A 19,598-nucleotide genomic window follows, 5' to 3' on the forward strand; every position below is an offset into this window, starting at 1 on the left:
CGGGGAGGGGCCGGTTCGTCTGGCGTGGGACTGCTCGGTGCCAGCAGAGGGATGCGTGCTGCGGGCTGCACATGAGCAGCAGCTATCTGTGTGTTTCAGGCTTACATGAAACTCGGCGACTACCAGAAGGCACTGGTGGACTGTGACTGGGCTCTGAAGGTAAGGATGCTGGCGCTGGGCGTCTTGGCCAGATGCTTCAGCCCCGGGCGAACAGAGGGGAACGGAGTGGTGGGAAGGGGTCCGGGCGCTGCAGTCAGAGCCTCGGTTTCCTCTTGGAGAAAAGGGCTAGGATTTTCTGAGCGTTATGATAATATACCTAAACGACCCACCTCTTTGGACGTGCTCCGGAGAACTGCCCTTCCTACCGGGTTTTCAAGGGTTGCCGGGCCTGGCATCCTGGGCTGCTGCTGTCAGACCCCTGGCTCCTGTGGTGGTGCCGCCGCCTCTTTCTGGAGCCAGTGGGAGCTCTCTCTGCAGTGTCGCTCATCCCCTGCAGCTCTAAGGGTTTGAAAATGTTCCATAGCAACCCCCGATTGTAGAGGGTTCCTCAGAGGAAGGAATTCCTGCTGTTCAGCCCGGAGACTACCCAGGCCTGGGCAGACAGCACAATGTGTGCTTGGTATTTCCTCGGAAATCCCCCCAGTGCGCATCGACGGTGGGGGAATAGGACCACTGGTGGAAATACCAGAAGAGCTTTTAGAGCGAAGTTCATGGTCACTTCTTAGGGGTATTATTTCAGATGACGAGGTAGACAGACCTTAACCCCTGTTTCCCACATTACTCTGTCAGGTGGGGCTGTAACTGGACCACCAGAACGGGTGCTGCTCACGCTCCCCAAAGTGCCCCCACAGAACGAGCGTGAGCCCCGGGGGTCTAGAAGTGAGAGTGGGAACTTTCTTTTTAGCCGTGTTTTATCCTTAAAATCCTTGTGAATTTTGCATTGCACTCCATAAAGTTTATGTCTTAATATATTCATATTTTTTTAAATAACATAATCAAGTACAATCGAAGTGTCAGGAGAACGTGCCAGATTTATCTTGGGACTCAGTTCTGCGGAGCAGCCCCCTCGCGCCGCTGAGTGCGCGCGGTGGGGGTGGGGGGAGGGGGTGTGGGGGAGGGGGGATTGAGTGCCGGGGGTGGGGGGGACTGAGTGCCGGGGGAGGGGTTAGGGGACTGAGTGCAGGTGGTGTGGGGTCTGAGTGCAGGGGGGGAAGGGGGGAGGGGAGGGGGGAGTGCGCCGGGGAGGGGAGGGGGTGGGGGGACTGAGTGCCGGGGGAGGGGTTAGGGGACTGAGTGCAGGGGGAGGGGTTAGGGGACTGAGTGCGGGTGGTGTGGGGGCTGAGTGTGGGGACTGAGTGCAGGGGGAGGGGTTAGGGGACTGAGTGCGGGTGGTGTGGGGGCTGAGTGTGGGGGGCGCTGAGTGCCCGGAGCGGGAGGGAGGGGTGCGAGCACGTGGGCCGGGACAGCAGCATGCTGGCGCGCCCACCTCCTCCCGTGGTGTTGAGAGGGTGAGCCGGGGAGACAGCAATGAGCTACAGTTCACCTCTGCTGATATGGTTGTGAAACACTGGGGCCTCCGAAGCTGCCGCCTCGGGACGTCTGGTGGCAGATCTCGCCCTGTCCGTGCTCGTCTGTCAGTCACAGGAGCTGCCCGGAGTGGGAGACCTCGGGGCCTCTGACGGCTGGGTCCCTGCGCTGGGCCGCGCTGTCGGTCTGCCATGTCCTGTAAGAGAAGAGAGGACGTTTCCTCTGCTGTCCCCAGGGTGACAGCGGAAACCACCCTTGGCTCTGGCTGGCCTCATCAGTCTACTCGGTTCAGTGCCACTGTTGGCCTTACTTTCCTGACACGGAAACCTAGCTCGGAGGTCAATGCAGCCACCCTACGCGGGGCCAGTGTCGGTGTGACAGTAACTGGTGCTCTGAACCATCTACTGGAGCAACCCCTTCATGGAGACCTTGAACCCCAAGTCCCTGGCTGGGGGTCTCCTCCCTTCTGTGGAAGAAACAGAGTCGCTGCTGGGGGCTTCCAGAAGCATCTTTTCTGATTTGAAACGACCAGAGCGTGGTCGCACCGTCGTGCTGCCTCAGGATGACACACTGGCCTGTCCCCAACGTTCACTGAAGCCCAGTGAGGTTGACAGTGAAGCTCAGGAAAGCAGCCCGCGGAGCCGACGCTGGGGGGCGCTCGTGGGGAAGGGCAAACACCTGGAGCCGGAGCAGATGTCAGGTTCTAAGCCAGCGGTGGTCAGGCCTGCGCCAGGCTGAGTTGAGTCCCACTCGCTGAAAGTCCTGCCTCCGCCGTGAGTGTCCGTGGCACCCCATCACTGATAGTGCTCATACTTTCATGCCACTTTAATCGTTCTGACATGTCCGAACTACGGAGACGAGCCCAGCGATGATCGTCAGGACTGCTGCTCCCGTCAGGGAGACGAGGCGACAGCTGGTTTCAGCGGCGGTCAGACGTGCTGTCTCAGCAGAGCACTTCCTGGAAGGAACCCCCTCCGAGGCAGGACTCTGGGGCGGGTTCTCCTGAGGTGACCCTGGTGAAGGTCCACACGCGTGATGGAAGAAGAGAGAGAAAATCCATTAGCAGCCCTCTGCCTCAGTGACTAGGAAGGGAGTCACAGCGACACCCCTTCTCGCTGGCCCACCGCGGGCGGGCGCCAGGCTCTGGGGCTCGGCTGGCTCTTCCCTGCGTGTGGCCTGGTGCGCTGCCGGTGACAGCTCTGTGGACACGTGGCTCCCGTGGGCTCAGGGCTGCCGTGTCTTCCTCCCTGGACCGTGCCTTCCCACTGCCTCCGTCCCGCCGACCCCGCCGTCCGGGACTTCCCCGGGGCTCAGTCCTCGGCTCCCTGCCTCTTCTCTGCGGGTCTCCTCCGAGCTCCCTGCCGTTTCCTCCCCTGGCCCGTCTCCTCTCCGCCAGGGGCTCTCAGACCGCACAGCCCCGCGTACCCCCGCCCTGCCCCAGGCTGCGCTTCAGCCTGCCCTCCCTGCCTCTTCTCTGCGGGTCTCCCCCGAGCTCCCTGCCGTTTCCTCCTGTGGCCCGTCTCCTCTCCGTCAGGGGCTCTCAGACCGCACAGCCCCGCGTGCCCCTGCCCTGCCCCAGGCTGCGCTTCAGCCTGCCCTCCCTGCCTCTTCTCTGCGGGTCTCCTCCGAGCTCCCTGCCGTTTCCTCCCCTGGCCCGTCTCCTCTCCGCCAGGGGCTCTCAGACCGCACAGCCCCGCGTGCCCCTGCCCCGCCCCAGGCTGCGCTTCAGCCTGCCCTCCCTGCCTCTTCTCTGCGGGTCTCCCCCGAGCTCCCTGCCGTTTCCTCCCCTGGCCCGTCTCCTCTCCGCCAGGGGCTCTCACACCTCACAGCCCCGCGTGCCCCCGCCCTGCCCCAGGCTGCGCTTCAGCCTGCCCTCCCTGCCTCTTCTCTGCGGGTCTCCCCCGAGCTCCCTGCCGTTTCCTCCCTGGCCCGTCTCCTCTCCGCCAGGGGCTCTCAGACCGCACAGCCCCGCGTGCCCCTGCCCTGCCCCAGGCTGCGCTTCAGCCTGCCCTCCCTGCCTCTTCTCTGCGGGTCTCCCCGAGCTCCCTGCCGTTTCCTCCCTGGCCCGTCTCCTCTCCGCCAGGGGCTCTCAGACCGCACAGCCCCGCGTGCCCCTGCCCCGCCCCAGGCTGCGCTTCAGCCTGCCCTCCCTGCCTCTTCTCTGCAGGTCTCCCCCGAGCTCCCTGCCGTTTCCTCCCCTGGCCCGTCTCCTCTCCGCCAGGGGCTCTCAGACCGCACAGCCCCGCGCGCCCCCGCCCCGCCCCAGGCTGCGCTTCAGCCTGCCCTCCCTGCCTCTTCTCTGCGGGTCTCCCCCGAGCTCCCTGCCGTTTCCTCCCGTGGCCCGTCTCCTCTCCGCCAGGGGCTCTCAGACCGCACAGCCCCGGTGCCCCTGCCCTGCCCCAGGCTGCGCTTCAGCCTGCCCTCCCTGCCTCTTCTCTGCGGGTCTCCCCCGAGCTCCCTGCCGTTTCCTCCCGTGGCCCGTCTCCTCTCCGCCAGGGGCTCTCAGACCGCACAGCCCCGGTGCCCCTGCCCTGCCCCAGGCTGCGCTTCAGCCTGCCCTCCCTGCCTCTTCTCTGCCAGTGGCACCTGATGCTGTCCCGGCATTTGAACCCGAAACTGGACTTGACCTCCTTCATCCCCCTTGTCATTTATGGTCAGTTGATGCTGCTCAGGTCTTTCTTTGACAGAGCTCTGGTATCTGCATTTTCCTGTCACTGGGGTGTCAGGTGTCAGCCCCTCATTCTGAGTGATTGTTTGGTCCCCTCCCTTACCCCCTGCCTTCTCCTCGAGCAGTTCTGCACACTGACACCCGACCAGCTCCTACCCACGGCCGCAGGTCACTCATCCTCCTCGGGCCGGCGTTCAGGGCCTCCCTGGGGAGACACTGTCCAGCTGTCTCCAGCCTGATCTGCCTCCGCCCAGCGCCTGCTCCGGTGCGGGCCCTCCACTGCAGCCGGGTACTCTGACCTCTGCACCTCGCTCAGCCCGTGCTCCCGTCCTCTGTCCTCAGCTGCACGTCCAGCTCTGGCCCGTCCTCCTGTGCGTGCCCTTCGTCAGACGGCACTTCTCCAGCGCGCATTTCCTCCTCGCGAGCTGCTGCCCACTCTTCTCAAGAGATGTGGTGTCAGAGTCAGGCCTCTGGGGCCTGGAATATAATGGCCAGATTTTAAATCCCAGCTCTTCCACTTACCATCTGTGTGACCTTGAACCTCTCCAACCCTCAGCTTCCTCATCTGCAAGATGGGGACAATAACTGTACTTCATAGAGTTGCTATAAGGTTTGTATGAAATAATTTATGAACCGTAAGGAAAGGACTGAACACAAGTGCACTATTAGTAGTATTATTACTGCCATTCACTTAGCAACAGTCCGGAAATGGCAGTCATGAGAATTCACGCACCTGTATAGAGCTCTCCAAGAACACTGACTGTTACCTCTCCTATTGTTACTTCACTTCTCTTTAATTTTCTCTTTCGTCCTGAAATGGGTTGCTATTGTAACCACAGCCCCTGATTCCTGATTCCCGCCTTGCTGGTGTTTGACAGGCATTTCCTGCTCACAATGAGAGGGAGAGGGAGGGAGGGAGAGGGAGAGAGAGGGAGGGAGAGAGAGAGAGTTTCAGAGAGAGACAGAGAGAGAGAGGGAAAGAGAGAGACAGAGAGAGAGGGAGGGAGAGAGGGAAAGAGAGAGACAGAGAGAGAGGGAGGGAGAGAGGGAGAGAGAGACAGAGAGAGAGAGGAAGGGAGAGAGGGAGAGAGACAGAGAGAGAGAGAGGGAGGGGGAGAGAGAGAGTGACAGAGAGAGACAGAGACACTATAATCATCTTCACTTTCCATGTGAGGAAAGTGCGCATCGGAAAACTCAGGTGGCCTGGCCAACACCCCGACATCCCACTTCTGCTGAGAGCCACACGGGTTCACCCAGGACATGTTAGACACCTCGACTTCATGCTTAACCTCTTTAAATCTAAACCCTGAAGGGCATCTGACCCGGCCATGCCTTGCACATAAAAGGGATTCATCACTTAATCGGATGTTTTGAATTACAGTGTGTGTCTGCCAGCCATTCCCTCCTGAGTGGCATGATCAGGAGCAGCAGGGGCAGGGCCTGTGCCCAGGGCTCGGCTCAGCCCTGAAACGAAGGCTGACAGTATCTCGAACTAGGTGGATGGAGCGCGTTCTTGTGTGTCCAGGCTCCTTGCAGGCGCAGTCAGTTGGGCCCCAGATGCACGCAGACGCTGTAGTTGTCTACTCTGGGAGCTTCCTGAGATGAAGCTCGGCTTGACCTCCGCTGGCTGGATGGCGAGCGGGGTGCTGACCACTCAGCTCTCTGACACATCTGATCAGCCTCTCTTCCACGCAGTGTGACGAGAAATGCACGAAAGCCTATCTGCACATGGGAAAAGCCCACCTGGCCCTGAAGAACTACGGCGTGGTAAGTGCTTAAAGGGGCGTGAGCGCACGTGTGGTCCCAGCACGGCCTCGCCGTCTCGGGAGAGCCATGTCCCCCGGCCGGTTAGAGATCGCCCACCTTAGTGTTTCCAGGGCAAGCTTGAGCCTTCGAGTTGGGAAGGATGTTGGGGGTCATCCAGGACAGCCCCCCTGCTGAGGGAACCCCTCCGCAATATCTCTGCCAGTGTTCAGCCCCGGGGAAGCATCCCTGGAGAGAAAGGGAAGCAAACAGATGGAAACAAAATGCACCCATCACCTCATCACCACACCGAGTATTAGGTACTGTTAGCAGCAGCCTCACTGAGGTGTCATTCACACACCAAACAGTCTGCCTGTGGAGAAGATACAAGTCACTGGTGTTTGGTATATTCACAGATTGTGAAGACATCACTACAGTCAATTTTAGAATATTTTTGTCAGATCCCCCAAAAGCCCTATCTATACCCATTAGCAGGTACTCCCTTTCCATCCACCCCCAACTCAACCCTGGACAACCACTAACCTACCCTGTCTCTATTCGAGCCTTTTCATCTAAATAGTCACACAGTACGTGGTCTTTGTGCCTGCCCTCTTGCACGCACCAGAGTGTTTGCAAGGTTCGTCCCAGGGGTGGTATCAGGGTGTCATTCCGTTCACTGCTGAACAGTATTCCGTTGTATGGAGACACCACACTGTATCTGTCCATCGGCTGAGGAGCGTTTGGGTTGCTGACACTTTGGGCTGTTGTGAACATCCACGTACAAGTCTTTGTGTGCATTTGTTTATGAGCCTCTTGACTGTGAACAGTGCCTGGGGCGGAGCTGCTGAGTCGCATGATACTGTGATTAACCTCTGGAGGAACTGCCCAGTTTCTCCCAAAGTGGCGGAACATTGCCTCCAGCAGTGCGTGGTTCCAGCTCCCCACACCTGGAGAAAGGCCAGTACTTGTTACGTCTGTCGTTCTGACGGTAGCCATCCTGGCACGTGTGAAGTGCACCTCATTGTGGTCTGGATTTGTATCCCCCTGATTGCTCATGATGCTGCGCATCTTTTCATGACTCACTGGCCATTTGCATGTCGTCTTTGGAGAAATGTCTCTTCACATCCTGGCCATGTTTGTATTATGGGTACAAGTCCCTTATCGAATAAGTGATTTGCAAATATGTCTGCCCCCCTTTGTGCTGTACCTTCACTTCCTGACGGTGTCCTTGGTCATACACGGTTTTAAAATCTGACGAACCCTGAAGGACCTACATTTCCTTTGTTTGCTTGTGCATTCAATGTCATTGTCTAATCTGAGATTTCCTCTGTGTTTTCTTCTAAAAATTTTATGACTTCAGCTCTCAAATTTAGATCTCTGATCCACTTAGAGTTAATTTTTGTACATCGTGTGAAGAAGGGATCCAGCTTCACGCTTTTATATGGAGATGTCCCTTCGTCCAAGCACCGCTTCTGGAAGGAGTGTTGTCTATGGGGATGTCCGGTCCCTGGACTGCTTCTAGAAGGAGTGTTGTCTGTGGGGATGTCCGGTCCCTGGACCGCTTCTCGAAGGAGTGTTGTCTGTGGGGATGTCCGGTCCCAGCACCGCTTCTAGAAGGACTGTTATGTTTCCCACTGAATGATTTTGGCACCTTGTCAAAAATCAATCAGTCATAAATGCACGGGTTTATTTCTGGACCCTCAGTTTTGTTCCACTGATCTATGTTTCTCTTCTTATGCCTGTACCACATTATCTTGATTCCTATAGTTTTGTAATAAATTTTGAAACAGGAGCAGTCTAACTTTGCTCTGCCTTTTCGAGATTATTTTAGCTATTCTGGGTTTCTTGATCACCAACACATTTCCGGGTCATCTTGTCTATTTCCACGAAGAAGCCCGATGGAATTCTGACGGAGAGAGCAGCGGTCTGCAGGTGGATTTGGGGAGTACTGCCGGCTAAACCATATTAAGTCTTTCAACCCGTGAATGGAAGCCTTTTCATTTACCAGATGTTAGACTTTTAAAAGAAATGGTCTCCTAGTGTTCATTTGAAAAAATTACTTTCTTTGTTGGACTTTAATTCTAAAAGTAGTACAGTCTTACTTATTGTAATAAGGTCAATAATAGAGAAGTAAAAAAAACACACACACACAAGAAAATGTTAATTTCCCCCTCTTCTAAATGCTATACACTCATGTGTTCATTTAGTTATTTCACTCAGAAAATGTGTTCTGCGTACTTTCCATGTCCCAGGCACCGTCCTAGGCAGCAAGGGCACAGCAATGACCAAAACAAAGTCCCTTGCTTAACTGAGCTCATATTCCTGGGGTGGGGTCGCCGGGAGAGAGAAGCCAAGTCAGTCGACGTGCGGTATGTCGGGTGGTGACAGAGCTCTGAAGAGACCGAGTCCGGAAGCGGGGAGGTGCAGAGAAGGCAGGCGGGCTCTGGAAGGAGGGCAGGCAGTGAAATCACAGCGTGGGTAGGGCCCGTGTGGCCCAGGTGAAGAGAGAGCTGGAATGGAGCGAGCAAGGAGAGAGAAGATGCAGCGAGGCAGGTAATGGGGGATGTGGGGACTGATCCCCTCGGGCCTCGCAGGCTTTGGGGGTGCCTAGGATTTTACAGTGCGTGAGCTGGGAGCCATTCGGAGGATTAGAGTACAGGATGAAACGATCCGACTCATGCTTTAATGACTCACTCTGCTGCCCTGAGACTATATTTTAGCATGGTGATAAAAGGACAGAGCACCAGCCCTGGCCTGTTTGGCTCAGCAGTTAGAGCGTCGGCCTGCGGTCTGGAGAGACCCGGGTTCGGTTCCCGCTAAGGGCACGTACTTCGGTTGCAGTTTGTCCCTGGCCCTGGTTGGTCGTGCGGGTGGCAGCCACTCGATGTGTCCCTTCATGTCGATGTTTCTCTCTCTCTCTCCCCCTCCCACTTTATCTGTACAAAAAGTGGAAAAATGTCTTCGGGTGAGGATAAAAAAAAAAAAAAAAGACAGAGCACCAGTTGTAAGGCTGTTGTAACAAATTAGCCCAGTGAGGTAACAGTGGCTTGGACCAGCCTGGCCTGGTGACAATGGAGGTGATGCCAAGTGATAGGGTCTGGATATATGCCGACAGGAATTGCTGATAGATTAGATCTAGGGTTACAAAGAAGTGGGATACAGGGTCACTGTCTTAGTCTTTGGGGCTGCTATGCCATGGACCAGCTGGCTGAAGCCACAAACACTCACTTCTCACAGTTCTGGAGTCCGGGAGCCCACGGATTTGGTGCCCGGTTGGGGCCTGTTCCTGGTTCCTAAAGAGCAGGGGGCCAGAGAACTCTGCGGGGTCTTCTGTGAGGGCTCATCTCGTCTCGAGAGCTCTGCCCCATGACCGCAGCGCCTCCCAGAGCTTCTCCTTATACATCACCTTGGGGTTTAGGCTTCAACATACGAACTTTGAGGGGACACAGACATTCAGTCCATAGCAGTTACCCTGCTTGCTTACGTGCTTTACCCTGGGACACTGTTCTTGACCAGTGTGGGTTTTCCTCTGTCTGTTTCCTAACCCGGGTCTTCCGGACGAGCCCTGACCCTTCAGAGCTCAGAACAGAGTGGTCCCCGAGCTTCCCTCCTGGTGCGCGGCTGCCGGGTCTGGGGGCTCCGGACGTCCCTGAGCACAGCACTGCCAGCGGCATCCTGCGCTGCGAACGGGAACCTCTTTTTCCAGAAACTTCCTAACAGTTTCCTATGAGAGCCCCTCGCTGAAGCTGTGCCGCCGGCTCTCACGCGCGGCCCTGCGCAGCCTGTGCCCGTTCCCGGGTCTGTCAACAGCATCTCCAGCGCCCGTCTCCTCAGTGCAAATATCACGTCTGAGCTTCATATTTACCCTGTGATCATTCCTATCCCAGCCACCAGGACTTAGGACTGTATATTTTCTATCGCAGGCCATATGAAAACACTATTTTTAAAAACAAAATTTTGAAATAATACTTGTTGCCTCACAGACCCAGAGAAGCCTAAACAAAAGGTCAGGGGCGTGCCGAGCTCCTGCGCCTCCCTCCTGTGCGGGAGGGGGGCTGGGACCGGACAGGGAGGAAGCCAGCCCTGGGTCCCAGTGTCTGTCCTATCGTCACCTTTACCCCCTACCCACTTGTCAAGGTCTTGTTGTTTGTTTTGTTTTTTTCCAGTCTAGAGAGTGTTTTGAGAAGATCATAGAAATAAACCCCCAGCTGCAGACACAGATGAAAGGTGAGGATGCACCTGCTCATGTCCTTCCCTTTGTGCTCGGGCTCCCGCTGCGTCCCGCACCTCTGGCCCAGCCGCAGGGCAGCCGCACCTGGCCTGCAGCCAGCCCTCCAGCTGCCGGCTGCCCAGGGCCTCCTTCCTCTGTCTCCAGCTCAGCTCGGCCTGCCTACCTCCTCACCAGCTCCCTTAGAGCCTTCCAGGCAGGGGAGTGCTCTCGCATCCCCGAGATACGTTAGGGTGCTGGGTGCATGTGTGCACTAGTCCTAAAATTGTCCTTTATTGAAGATGAGTGTGAATTACTTTAATGCCTTGTGCCTCTCAAGGCCCCGTCCTCAAAGAGGCCACTCCTTGAATGTCGACGTTGGTGTTAGGGTTTGGTTTGGTTTGGTTTTTCTGTTTTGCTAGATTACCTGAATCAAGTAGATCTTCGGGAGAAAGCAGACCATCAGGAGAAGGAGGCCCAGGAGCGGCTGGATTTGGGAAGGAGCACTGCCGTGACGACCAGGAGCCTCCTGGAGACGCTCTCCAAGCCTCAGCAGAACCCCTTGTTCTACGCAGGGGGCATTGAGATCCTGACCGAAATGATGAAGGACTGTAAGCGAGACGTGTGTGAGCTCGTGAATGGTGTCAGGGTAAAGGGACAGAGCTTAGAGGTCTGCCCTCATGACAGAGACTCCCTTCCTTCCACAAATACTGACGGAAGACCTACTATCTGTAGGTGGTAAAGAGGGTGCATAAGAAATATCCCCCACCCCGGCTCCATCGTCTCCTCAGCACATGCACTCAACATACATGTAATGAATACCACACACATACACACACACTATATGATACAAAACACAGCATGCACTCATTCCATGTGTACTTACATCACATACGGCAGGCATTCATTCCATGTATACCTACATCACACAGGGCAGGCACTCATTCCAGGTGCACCTACATCACTCCCGGCAGGCACTATTCCAGGTGCACCTACATCACACATGGCAGGCACTATTCCATGTATACCTACATCACACCCCGCAGGCACTATTCCATGTGTACCTACATCACACCCGGCAGGCACTATTCCATGTATACCTACATCACACCCCGCAGGCACTATTCCAGGTGCACCTACATCACACCCGGCAGGCACTATTCCATGTGTACCTACATCACACACGGCAGGCACTATTCCATGTGTACCTACATCACACCCGGCAGGCACTATTCCATGTGTACCTACATCACACCCCGCAGGCACTATTCCAGGTGCACCTACATCACACCCGGCAGGCACTATTCCATGTATACCTACATCACACACGGCAGGCACTATTCCATGTGTACCTACATCACACCCGGCAGGCACTATTCCATGTGTACCTACATCACACCCCGCAGGCACTATTCCATGTGTACCTACATCACACCCCGCAGGCACTATTCCATGTGTACCTACATCACACCCGGCAGGCACTATTCCATGTGTACCTACATCACACCCCGCAGGCACTATTCCAGGTGCACCTACATCACACCCGGCAGGCACTATTCCATGTATACCTACATCACACACGGCAGGCACTATTCCATGTGTACCTACATCACACCCGGCAGGCACTATTCCATGTGTACCTACATCACACACGGCAGGCACTCATTCCAGGTGCACCTACATCACTCCCGGCAGGCACTATTCCATGTGTACCTACATCACACACGGCAGGCACTATTCCATGTGTACCTACATCACACCTGGCAGGCACTATTCCATGTATACCTACATCACACACGGCAGGCACTATTCCATGTGTACCTACATCACACCCGGCAGGCACTCATTCCAGGTGCACCTACATCACACCCGGCAGGCACTATTCCATGTGTACCTACATCACACACGGCAGGCACTCATTCCAGGTGCACCTACATCACACCCGGCAGGCACTATTCCATGTGTACCTGCATCACACACGGCAGGCACTCATTCCAGGTGCACCTACATCACACCCGGCAGGCACTATTCCAGGTGCACCTACATCACACCCGGCAGGCACTATTCCATGTATACCTACATCACACCCGGCAGGCACTATTCCATGTATACCTACATCACACACGGAGGGCACTATTCCATGTGTACCTACATCACACAGAGCAGGCACTCATTCCAGGTATACCGACATCACACACGGCAGGAACTTGCATCATGCCTACTTATGTCATATACAGTACATGCACACACACACTATGTACACATGTCACACCATATATACTTACATCACATAACATGTAGTGCACATATTCACCCACACACATGCTCCACACTTCCTGGATCTAACTACACGTCCTTTGCATACCCAACACATACCCCATATACACCCCAAACACCCGGTAACTGCCCCCCAGCCTCCTCCAACCATAGGGAAATGGAAGATGGAATTTTTGAGGGATAAACTGTAAGTTCACCTTCTGCACTTACTGGCTGCTTAGGAGATGCAACAGTTCCAGAGAAACGTCAGCTCCACCTGCTGATGAGAGCCACAAGCCCTGTAAATACTGGTTCCAGGGCTTAAACCACTGTGTGACTCGGTGATAGGGTGTTCTGTACACACAGCGGAGTCTCTGACCTCCCTTAGTATACATGGAGGGTGCTCACTTGTCCCCTTCAGTTGTTTCTTGGAAATTACAGACTTCTCGTAGCCTGCAAACAATTCGGAGCAAACCCTTAAGAACAGGTAGGTGCACCCGTTTGTCCTGGAGGCCCCACCTATCCAGGGACTCCAAGGTGATGAAATGAGCTGTCAGATCACTCACGGGCCGCCAGTCTCAGCACTTTCTCTGACCAGGACATCCCTGTCACTGGGCCCCGCGTGACGGATGACAGCTCTGGGTTTCAGGGTGCAGAGGAGTCTGTTGGTGACTTTGACCTTTTATGTGGGTCCTCTCTGTCCTTCGGCTGTTACATCGCAGGCAGGTCCGGAGTCTGACGTCCGCCTCGATTGTTTCAGGCACAGAGCGAACTCTGTTCAGAACACTCAACGGATTCAACGTCATCGGCGGGAACGAGGTCATACAAAGGTAGGCGTGTTTGTAGAGCCAGCCGGCATCAACGCAAGGGACGCCAAGCTTTTGTCCTGCAGTCAGACCCTGGTGCCAGCAGAGCCTCGGAGGGCCCACCGTCCGGCGGTGCTGGGCAGCCTCGGCTGGTTTGGGTTACACCACAGTTGACAGCGGCAGAGAAGGGTCCACAGCAGTTCCCGGGGTTGTCCAAGCCCTCCGGTGTCGGAGAAGTGATCCTAGTGGAAATGAGTTCAGCCGGGCCCTGGCTGACCCCATTTATGATTTAATCCGAGGAGAGATCCCAGCCACGGGAGGCTGTCTCCTAAAGTTATCGTCGTTATTATTACTTTGTGTTTCAGTTGCTCTGGTATAATTCCTGAGGCTGAGGGTGCCGCTGGGGGTTGGGGTCACCAGCACATGTGCACGCGTGAGGGGGCCCACGAGCCCAGGTGGTGTGCTGGCCCTGTGCATGGGCCCTGCTGTGACCGTCACCGCGGCCCAGCTGCCACCGGCCCGGCGGGCAGCTCGGGCTGCCAGCGGCGTCCTCGTCCGGAGCGCTCCGTCCAGGCTCAGCAGTGCTTTGGTCCTGCTGACCTGCAGCTCCGGATTCGAAGATCCCTTCCCCAGCCCCCCGCCCCGTAGAGCTGTGCGCTGAGTCCCGGCCCTCGTGCTGTCCGCCCTTGGCCCCTGCAGGTGCTTCTCCACAGCTGCCCTCGACGGCGCGGAGGAGACCCTGTGCGTGGCGGTCCTCAGGCTCTGGCAAGCGGTGTGCAGCGAGAACGGTGAGCCCCGCCTCCGTCCCCCGCAGTCACGGTGGGGCGCCACCCCGAGCGGGTCCAGACCTTCCCTCAGACACAGCACGCGGCTGGGGAATGAGGCCTGCGCCCGGTGCTGTCCCCAGACCCGCAGCCGCCTTCACCGCGGCCGAGGCCACCGTCAGCGGCACGCGTGGTCTCGTCACCGGGCACTCGCCCTGCTCTCTGCAGGCCGGGACTTCTGCCCGCGGGTGGCAGTGGGGTGGCAGAGCCAGTCCTGTCCTCTCTGCCTGAGCGTGTGGTGGGACACGGGACCCAGTTAGCACCGTGAGCCCCGCGCTCGCCGCCAGCCCCGTGTGCGTGGGACGGTGAGGTGCCGCGCGGGTGCTGGGCTTTGCCCACTCAGCTCTCCCCGTGAGCACCTCCCGGGTTGCTGCATGTTTATAGATCCTGACTGCTCTTGTGACCGCAGTGTAAATAAAAATCACACCATTTCCCTCACTATTTTAAAAGGAAAAGATCTGACCTTGAGCACACTGAACATTAGAATAATGGCAGCCCCTTTCCACGGGGCGCCTGTGAGAGCCAGTGATGGGGCCTGAACCTAGGAAATGCTGACTGTGGGCTGATAAGCCTTTTCCTTCGTGTGTTCGAGTGCAGGAACCGTCCTAGGTCCTAGGGAACTGGAGAATCGGGCCTCTTCCTGAAGGGCCTTGTGCTCGGACAGGGTTGTCCCCAAGGCGCCGGCTGCTCTGGGAGCCCCACCGGCCCGGGGGTGGTCTGCACACCCCCTGAAGGAGGGCCAGGGAGGCAGGGCGTGGCAACGGTGTGCGGGACCCTGTCCCTCTGCAGTCCCGACGCCTCTGCCAGCATCCTCTGGTTCTGTGAACCTTGGCGTCACCTTGTTCTTTAACATCTGAAAACGTATCGTCAGTGGTGATATAAATGCTCTCGCTCAGATCAGTGAAATCTTGGTTTATCCAACTCTATAAGTACAAAGCAGTTTTTAAAAAGGACAGGGACTGCTTAAAAGGTAGGACATGGACTGTGTCCTAGGTATGTCGCTGAGTGGCGGAGAGCGGCCAGGCGCAGGGGAGGATGGGTCCTAGTTTTACCATTATACATACAAGGGGGATAATAGCTCCTTTCAGGAATGGACGTAGCAGGAGGGGGACAGGAGAAGGACTTCCATGTTCGGCTGTATTCCCCTCCTGTTATTTCAGTTGTTTACAATGAGCTCCTTCTCCGGTATAAGAACAAATGTGTGAGCTGAACAAATGGCTGTTTCGTAGCCTAGCCTCACACTCCGGCCGCACCGCCGCCTGCCCTCCGACCACTCGGACCCGCTGGGAAATGGGCAGGGAGAGCACGCAAACCCAGTGCCACTCTCCCGGACACAGCGTGTCGTCTGGGAGGGGGCACGCTTTCTTCATGGCTGTTCTCATGTGATAGTCTGGTTTACCAGAAAGAACTCGGATGGTTGCTCTGGCCATTCATTACCTGGAAGGTAACAGTCTAAGATTCCACAGTTCACCGATTTCTCTCCCTTTCCTCCCATCTCCGGAGGCCACACCAAGGAGCCTGTGACAAGAACAGTGATAGCTAGTGTGTGTGCGCCAGGCCCTGCCGTCCGCTCCGCCGTGTGGTCACTGCACCCTCATGGCTCTGTGCCCGGGCCGTGTGCCATCTCACTGACGAGGGAGCATAATGCACAGGAGCTCACAGACGGGCTGAGGCCGTTCCCCGGCATTCAGACCCACCTGGTTCAGAGTCCCCACTCATGGCCCGCCTCGGGGCTGGAGGGCTGGGTCCTGCCGAGAGGCAGGCACACACTAGTCTAATTGCTCCCGGTGTGCTAGGCCAGCGCCCCTGTGTTTGCAGAGGAGAACCGGCGCGTGCTGGTGCTGCACCCCGATGCGGGCAGGCTGCTGCCCTCCCTCTTGGCCTCCGGGGCCCTGAGCCTCCGGCAGCAGAGCCTGGCCCTGCTCCTGCAGCTCGTCCAGACCGGGGACGGCCGGAGCCTCGTCGTCAGCCACCTGGACCTGACCCGGTAAGCTCGCGGGCGGCGGCCCCGCAGTGTCTCCGCCACCACTACGTCTGCCTTCCCACATCTCTGCCATGAGAGGGGCCAGCAAACTTTCCTAGGGCCCCTAGCAGAAAGAGCCTCGGGGAAACGCTCCCCCCAGGACTGCAGGGGACCCCTCGCAGAAAGAGCCTGGGAGGAACGCTCCCCCCAGGACTGCAGGGGACCCCTCGCAGAAAGAGCCTGGGAGGAACGCTCCCCCCAGGACTGCAGGGGACCCCTCGCAGAAAGAGCCTCGGGGGAACGCTCCCCCCAGGACTGCAGGGGGCCCCTAGCAGAAAGAGCCTCGGGGGAACGCTCCCCCCAGGACTGCAGGGCAGGCTCCCGTGTGAGCCTGGTCCCGGGACAGGGTCCCTGCTGAGCGTGTTCCCAGCTCAGACGCTGCGGCCCTCTTGGCCTTGGTCCTGGCCGACTGCCCCGTCCGTAGTGTCTTCGTTCCTGTCGGAGGGACACTGTCCGATACTGTGCGTCCTTGAACCTTGCTGGAGCGTGGTGGGAGATAAACATCTCAAATGCTGTTCCATGGGGCCTCCCCAGCCCTAACGCCATGGGAACAGAATGCATCTCTCCCCAAAGTAGACTTTATTGAAAAAACGACCTCCCAGTGCTCTTCAGCCTGAAGATTATTAGTTAGAACTAGTGAAATTGCCACTTTTTTATATCAAAAAATGTGCCTATTGGTAACTTCATATAGTTCATTCAACCTCATAGAAACAGTAGCAATAATTATAGCTTGCTTTTTAAGTGCTTCTTACAAAATCTAAAAACAGAATTTGGCTTCTGATTACCTCATCTCATCCCTTCTCAGCCCGGGATGTAGGCAAGGTCAGTGCTGCCCCTCTGTTTCGCGCCGGGGGCAGGACAGACCGCAGCAAGTGTCCGAGGGGCTCTCTGGCTCACAGGGGGCGACCCCAAGGCTCAGCCACACAGGCGGAGGCTGGCCCCCTCGTAGTTAGACCCTCAGGAGCACACTTACATTTCAGGTGGCTCCGCAGCCCCCTCAGTACCTTCAGCTTGTGTTTGTATTTGGTTTTGGTCTTTTGAATAAATGTAGTTACAGTTACCATAAGCTATTCTCCACCCTCCTCTCTGCTCCCATCCTCCCTCCCCTCCCCTCCCCACCTCCTCTGCCCCCCTCTCCCCTCCTCCCCTCTGCTCTCCTCCCCTCCCCTCCCCTCCCCTCCCCTCTCCTCTCCCTGAGCTCCCTGGATGGTCCCCCACATCTGTAAGATGACATCTTGGTCCCATTTCCTGGGCATCTGCTTGTGTTTCCTTCTGGCTTCTTCCCAGCGTCTCCAGGTGTCTCCTCTAGGTCGCCGGGAGCTTCTCCCTTCTCCACTGTACATCTTATCCTGCCTCCACCTGGGTTCAGTCCTTAACCTGTAGTCTTGATCGTTTCTCCCTCATGGGTTCCCTGCCTCCCACACCTGTGCAGCCCAGCCTCCGCCGCACCACCAGAGAGGTCTGTCTGACGTGCACGTCTGTCCTGTTATCTTCCTACTGAGAATGCTAATGTGACTACGGCCTGTAAGACTAGTTCTCCCGCTGCGGAGGGACCTAGTGCCTAGGAGCCACTTGGGCCCTTGTTTAAACGCAGCCTCCTTCCGCTGGAGACAGAGATGGGCCTGGGAGGCTGCTCCCCCCTCCAGTGCCAAGTCAGCCCTCTCCCGGCCACGGGGACACGCAGGCCTGCGGGGTGGACCAGGCTCAGGCCCCAGGCCCGCCACGACCCCCGCTGTCCCGCTCTCGGCCTCGCCATCCCCCATCCTCCCTTCGCTCCCTAAGCACCAGTGGGAAGGAGCTGCCCGGCCCCAGGCGTGCCCTGCGGTGAGTGCCGGTGCCCTGCCTGGCGCTGGCCTGCCAGCTCCTGGAGCTGGGACCCTGTCTCTGTTGGTCAGTGCAGCCCAGAACCCGCACATCTCCCAGCAGTCGGTGCTCCCTGGGGCTGGTGAATGAACAAACGACACAAAGCTAGCCCCGCGCTCAGATGGCAGCTGAAGTGTCTGCCCTTGGAAGCCTCTTGGTCTCCATCCTCCTGGGCCTCCCACCAGGCCGACTCTGGGCCACTGTTCCTGAGTCTGTCCCTAATGTGTCACCTAACACATTAGGCGTGTGCATGTCGCTATGGACTGCGGCCCGCTCTGAGCACACCACAGGTGCCGAGTGCAGCTTTGCTGGGTGGACGAGCGGCTCCCACTCCGTCCTGGGCCGGTCAGTCCGTTGGGCAGCCTGAGGTCGCGTAGGCTGCTTTTGGCAACTCCACCAGACTATTTGCTCACAGTGGGTTTGCAGATACCTGATAACCCTTCCATCGTTTTCATAGGAACCAGGTGTAAACCAGGTCTCCCAATTCCTACTTATACACAACTTCTAGCTCTAAGTGGAGGGGTTTGAGTTTAACCATATTACATTTCATCGGATATATTCAGTAACCCATCAGAATCCTGTGGAATCTGTATTCTGCCCCCCACCGCATAAGGGGGCCCTCCTCCTGTGGTCATTAGCAGATTAGTGAGCATGCCATTGACATGTCATTTCTGTGACTGGACTTGGCCGAGCCAGAACCACCTGGCAGAAACACCGGCGATTCCTTCCCACTTGTCATCTGATCAGTGAACTTTGGTTAAAAGTGTTCAGCCCCCTGGGACTTCACATTGGGCAGTAGAGCCATTCTTGCAGGAGAGTGTCTGTCTCACGGGTGGGCCAGCAGCTGGGCTTCAAGGAGGGCGCGCAGGGCCACTGTCGGCCCACCTCACCCGGTGCTCACCTTCCTGGCCTCCTGAAGGCTCCTTGTTGGCAGTGCCCTCAGTCGGAGGACAGGCCCCTCTGAGGTTCTGGAACTTTTGCAGATTGTTGGAAGCCCTGGTGTCATTTCTTGACTTCCCAGACAAGACGGCCACCTCCGCCATGGGACTGCTCACCGACTTGGCTCTGGAAGAAAGGTAATTTTATTTACAGAAACTGACATTTCTTCTTGAAACCTTGTTGACCATCTGATATTTTCGGATGAGCAGCGTACAGGGAGGCCGGGCCCGTGAGCATCACAAGGTCCCCAGAGTAGGAGGGCCGCTGTCTTCCCAGGAGCGGTGGGCTTGGAGGCAGTAACATGCTCAGAACTGCCTCGCAGTGAGCAGCCTACTGTGCGCTGGAGAAGCTGCTTCTCCTCAGTCGGCACCTGATGGGAGCTGCCTGGCCGCTGGGTGCTGAGTGCAGGCAGCGAGAGCAGCCAGATGCGGCTGCAGCCTCCTCTTGGGGCGCCAGTGCGTCTTGGGGAACCACCTCCTCCCTGCTTTTCTTGCTTAGCGACTGGGGAAGACAGTAAAGGCCTTACATTTTTCATGATTCTTAAATGTTGTTTTTCCAGTGCATCTTATTTGTTTGTTGGTTTCATTTCCCCGCCACCTGTAAAACATCTTGCTTAGACATTTCATAACAGAGAGCTGGGTGCCCCCAGAAGGCCCTGGGCGCAGGCTGCAATGCAGAGGTTGCTGCAGCGCGTAGACGTGCGTGCGCCTGGGCCTCGTGGCGGTGACGGGAGCACGCTCAC

General features: G+C 57.0%; 1 protein-coding gene across 1 annotated transcript in view; it reads left to right on the forward strand.

Annotated features, from left to right (window-relative positions):
- TTC12 (tetratricopeptide repeat domain 12) overlaps window positions 1-19,598 on the forward strand; it is a 44,603-nt gene that overhangs the window by 15,589 nt on the left and 9,416 nt on the right. Inside the window, exons 6-13 of the mRNA XM_036258193.1 lie at window positions 100-159; window positions 5,891-5,962; window positions 10,105-10,165; window positions 10,568-10,756; window positions 13,162-13,231; window positions 13,907-13,995; window positions 15,850-16,018; window positions 18,901-18,993. Coding sequence (XP_036114086.1) covers window positions 100-159; window positions 5,891-5,962; window positions 10,105-10,165; window positions 10,568-10,756; window positions 13,162-13,231; window positions 13,907-13,995; window positions 15,850-16,018; window positions 18,901-18,993 — 803 coding nt within the window. The remainder of the gene's footprint in view (window positions 1-99; window positions 160-5,890; window positions 5,963-10,104; window positions 10,166-10,567; window positions 10,757-13,161; window positions 13,232-13,906; window positions 13,996-15,849; window positions 16,019-18,900; window positions 18,994-19,598) is intronic.

The sequence above is a fragment of the Molossus molossus genome, unplaced genomic scaffold (genome assembly GCF_014108415.1).
Source record: "Molossus molossus isolate mMolMol1 unplaced genomic scaffold, mMolMol1.p scaffold_m16_p_13, whole genome shotgun sequence".
Lineage (NCBI taxonomy): Eukaryota > Metazoa > Chordata > Mammalia > Chiroptera > Molossidae > Molossus > Molossus molossus.